The sequence below is a fragment of the Borostomias antarcticus genome, assembly GCF_949987555.1.
Source record: "Borostomias antarcticus genome assembly, contig: scaffold_334, whole genome shotgun sequence".
Taxonomy (NCBI): domain Eukaryota; kingdom Metazoa; phylum Chordata; class Actinopteri; order Stomiiformes; family Stomiidae; genus Borostomias; species Borostomias antarcticus.
The window spans coordinates 17,501-22,500 of record NW_028175994.1 but is presented as its reverse complement, the minus strand read 5'-3'; the positions used below and the strand labels follow the sequence as shown (position 1 = coordinate 22,500).

The 5,000-nt window shown below is 56.1% G+C and overlaps 1 protein-coding gene across 1 annotated transcript in view; it reads right to left on the bottom strand.

Moving 5' to 3' along the window:
* The window catches only part of wdpcp (WD repeat containing planar cell polarity effector), a gene marked incomplete at both ends in the record, with an annotated part of 36,455 nt that overhangs the window by 15,733 nt on the left and 15,722 nt on the right, over positions 1–5,000 (bottom strand). The window contains one exon of the mRNA XM_084462833.1: positions 3,616–3,718. Coding sequence (XP_084318959.1) covers positions 3,616–3,718 — 103 coding nt within the window. The remainder of the gene's footprint in view (positions 1–3,615; positions 3,719–5,000) is intronic.

Below are 5,000 nucleotides of genomic sequence, written 5' to 3'. Positions count from 1 at the left end.
AACCCCCCCTCAACATCTCCAGCCCTCTCCTCACCTCCCAACACTTAACCACCCCTCAACATCTCCAGCCCTCTCCTCACCTCCCCAACACTTAACCACCCCTTAACATCTCCTCTCCTCACCTCCCCAACACTTAACCCCCCCTCAACATCTCCAGCCCTCTCCTCACCTCCCCAACACTTAACCACCCCTCAACATCTCCAGCCCTCTCCTCACCTCCCCAACACTTAACCACCCCTCAACATCTCCACCCCTCTCCTCACCTTCCCAACACTTAACCACCCCTCAACATCTCCAGCCCTCTCCTCACCTCAACACTTAACCACCCCTCAACATCTCCATCCCTCTCCTCACCTCAACACTTAACCACCCCTCAACATCTCCAGCCCTCTCCTCACCTTCCCAACACTTAACCCCCCCTCAACATCTCCAGCCCTCTCCTCACCTCCCAACACTTAACCACCCCTCAACATCTCCAGCCCTCTCCTCACCTCCCAACACTTAACCACCCCTCAACATCTCCAGCCCTCTCCTCACCTCCCCAACACTTAACCCTCCCTCAACATCTCCAGCCCTCTCCTCACCTCCCCAACACTTAACCCCCCCTCAACATCTCCAGCCCTCTCCTCACCTCCCAACACTTAACCACCCCTCAACATCTCCAGCCCTCTCCTCACCTCCCAACACTTAACCACCCCTCAACATCTCCAGCCCTCTCCTCACCTCCCCAACACTTAACCCTCCCTCAACATCTCCAGCCCTCTCCTCACCTCCCCAACACTTAACCCTCCCTCAACATCTCCAACCCTCTCCTCACCTCCCAACACTTAACCCCCCCTCAACATCTCCAGCCCTCTCCTCACCTTCCCTCAACATCTCCAGCCCTCTCCTCACCCTCCCAACACTTAACCCCCCCTCAACATCTCCAGCCCTCTCCTCACCTCCCAACACTTAACCACCCCTCAACATCTCCAGCCCTCTCCTCACCTTCCAACACTTAACCACCCTCAACATCTCCAGCCCTCTCCTCACCTCCCCAACACTTAACCACCCCTCAACATCTCCAGCCCTCTCCTCACCTCCCCAACACTTAACCACCCCTCAACATCTCCAGCCCTCTCCTCACCTCCCCAACACTTAACCACCCCTCAACATCTCCAGCCCTCTCCTCACCTCCCCAACACTTAACCACCCCTCAACATCTCCAGCCCTCTCCTCACCTCCCAACACTTAACCACCCCTCAACATCTCCAGCCCTCTCCTCACCCTCCCAACACTTAACCCTCCCTCAACATCTCCTCTCCTCCCCAACACTTAACCTCCCCTCAACATCTCCTCTCCTCACCTCCCCAACACTTAACCACCCCTCAACATCTCCAGCCCTCTCCTCACCTCCCCAACACTTAACCACCCTCAACATCTCCTCTCCTCACCTCCCCAACACTTAACCACCCCTCAACATCTCCAGCCCTCTCCTCTCCTCCCCAACACTTAACCACCCCTCAACATCTCCAGCCCTCTCCTCACCCTCCCAACACTTAACCACCCCTCAACATCTCCAGCCCTCTCCTCACCTCCCCAACACTTAACCACCCCTCAACATCTCCAGCCCTCTCCTCACCTCCCCAACACTTAACCACCCCTCAACATCTCCAGCCCTCTCCTCACCTCCCCAACACTTAACCACCCCTCAACATCTCCTCTCCTCACCTCCCCAACACTTAACCACCCCTCAACATCTCCTCTCCTCACCTCCCCAACACTTAACCACCCCTCAACATCTCCAGCCCTCTCCTCACCTCCCCAACACTTAACCACCCTCAACATCTCCTCTCCTCACCTCCCCAACACTTAACCACCCCTCAACATCTCCAGCCCTCTCCTCACCTCCCCAACACTTAACCACCCCTCAACATCTCCAGCCCTCTCCTAACCTCCCCAACACTTAACCCCCCCTCAACATCTCCAGCCCTCTCCTAACCTCCCCAACACTTAACCACCCCTCAACATCTCCAGCCCTCTCCTCACCTCCCCAACACTTAACCACCCCTCAACATCTCCTCTCCTCCCCAACACTTAACCTCCCCTCAACATCTCCTCTCCTCACCTCCCCAACACTTAACCACCCCTCAACATCTCCAGCCCTCTCCTCACCTCCCCAACACTTAACCACCCCTCAACATCTCCAGCCCTCTCCTCACCTCCCCAACACTTAACCACCCCTCAACATCTCCAGCCCTCTCCTCACCCTCCCAACACTTAACCACCCCTCAACATCTCCAGCCCTCTCCTCACCTTCCCAACACTTAACCACCCCTCAACATCTCCAGCCCTCTCCTCACCTCCCCAACACTTAACCCCCCCTCAACATCTCCAGCCCTCTCCTCACCTCCCCAACACTTAACCACCCCTCAACATCTCCAGCCCTCTCCTCACCTTCCCAACACTTAACCACCCCTCAACATCTCCAGCCCTCTCCTCACCTCCCCAACACTTAACCCCCCCTCAACATCTCCAGCCCTCTCCTAACCTCCCCAACACTTAACCACCCCTCAACATCTCCAGCCCTCTCCTCACCTCCCCAACACTTAACCACCCCTCAACATCTCCTCTCCTCACCTCCCAACACTTAACCACCCCTCAACATCTCCAACCCTCTCCTCACCTCCCCAACACTTAACCCCCCCTCAACATCTCCAGCCCTCTCCTAACCTCCCCAACACTTAACCACCCCTCAACATCTCCAGCCCTCTCCTCACCTCCCCAACACTTAACCCCCCCTCAACATCTCCAGCCCTCTCCTCACCTTCCCAACACTTAACCACCCCTCAACATCTCCAGCCCTCTCCTCACCTCCCCAACACTTAACCCCCCCTCAACATCTCCAGCCCTCTCCTCACCTCCCAACACTTAACCACCCCTCAACATCTCCAGCCCTCTCCTAACCTCCCCAACACTTAACCACCCCTCAACATCTCCAGCCCTCTCCTCACCTCCCAACACTTAACCACCCCTCAACATCTCCAGCCCTCTCCTCACCTCCCCAACACTTAACCACCCCTCAACATCTCCAGCCCTCTCCTCACCTCCCAACACTTAACCACCCCTCAACATCTCCAGCCCTCTCCTCACCTCCCCAACACTTAACCACCCCTCAACATCTCCTCTCCTCCCCAACACTTAACCTCCCCTCAACATCTCCTCTCCTCACCTCCCCAACACTTAACCCCCCCTCAACATCTCCAGCCCTCTCCTCACCTCCCAACACTTAACCACCCCTCAACATCTCCAGCCCTCTCCTCACCTCCCAACACTTAACCACCCCTCAACATCTCCAGCCCTCTCCTCACCTCCCAACACTTAACCACCCCTCAACACTTTAATCACCTCCACCACAGAACCAGCACAGCTAGAGAACAACTGGACATGTTCTACATTGTAATACATCTCGATGATAGATTTTCAAACTCCTTCTTATAACAGCAGCTTTTGTACAACGGCAGAACCTAAGGCACGCTGACATGGGAGGTTAAACCAACATTTACACAATCAAAATCCTTCTGCTACATCCAGGCGTCTTTTATCCAACTTCAGATTAGGATGTCATGTTCCTACCTGTGCCTGTGGTCACGGAGACGGCGTCTATTTCATTAGCCTTCCTCTTCGCCACGGCTGCCAGCAACCGCTCCCGCTTATCAACCGCCACATAATGGAGATCCTTTGAGGTGAGACAGAAAAAAACACGCCGGCGTTAATCTAAAATGAATCTAGGCTCGGATGACAATAGTTTTCTTTTGGTCCGTCCGAAAGCCAAAAAGAGGGAAGCGGATAAAATGGCGCGTTTGAAGTCCGTCATCAGACAAGGTGGATGAAATGCCGCCTCCTCGGAAAACTTTGAAATGGTGGGCATGGTTGTGGCCGGGTTTGAACTGGCCGATGTTTATCTGGCGCGTTTTTAAAGAGAGACGTGCAGCCGGGAGGGAGGGTTTCAGGGTGTACTGTTCTCTCCTCAGAAGAGAGACGCGGTACGTCTGGGACACGTGTACGAGACACAACACAGCAAAACGGCTACACAGCATTACAACAAAGAAGAAGTCATATATCCACTATCCACTTCATCACTACAGCACACCAACTGTACCAATGATTATTGGTAAATAAAGTCAGTATCTTGAGTGAGTATAAATATCCACTTCTTCTTTGGTATTATAGAACCAGTAAACGATGGCCGACTACTACAGGGTTTCCCACGGAGAAGTGCAGGGGCCTCTGGGCCCATCAAAGAGGTACGTTAAGGTGCCTCTTCCGCCCCAGCGACATCACACGGCCCTAGGGTTAGGAGCTGGGCTAACCCCCTCCCATTAGCCTGGGCTAACCCCCTCCCATTAGCCTGGGCTAACCCCCTCCTAGCAGCCTGGGCTAACCCCCTCCTAGCAGCCTGGGCTAACCCCCTCCTAGTAGCCTGGGCTAACCCCCTCCCATTAGCCTGCCTGGGCTAACCCCCTCCCAGTAGCCTGCCTGGGCTAACCCCCTCCCAGTAGCCTGCCTGGGCTAACCCCCTCCCAGTAGCCCAGCTGGGCTAACCCCCTCCCAGTAGCCTGCCTGGGCTAACCCCCTCCCAGTAGCCTGCCTGGGCTAACCCCCTCCCAGTAGCCTGGGCTAACCCCCTCCCAGTAGCCTGCCTGGGCTAACCCCCTCCTAGTAGCCTGGGCTAACCCCCTCCCAGTAGCCTGGGCTAACCCCCTCCTAGCAGCCTGCCTGGGCTAACCCCCTCCCATTAGCCTGGGCTAACCCCCTCCCAGTAGCCTGGGCTAACCCCCTCCCATTAGCCTGGCTGGGCTAACCCCCTCCCAGTAGCCTGGGCTAACCCCCTCCTAGCAGCCTGGCTAGGCTAACCCCCTCCTAGTAGCCTGGGCTAACCCCCTCCCAGCAGCCTGCCTGGGCTAACCCCTCCTAGCAGCCTGCCTGGGCTAACCCCTCCTAGCAGCCTGGGCTAACCC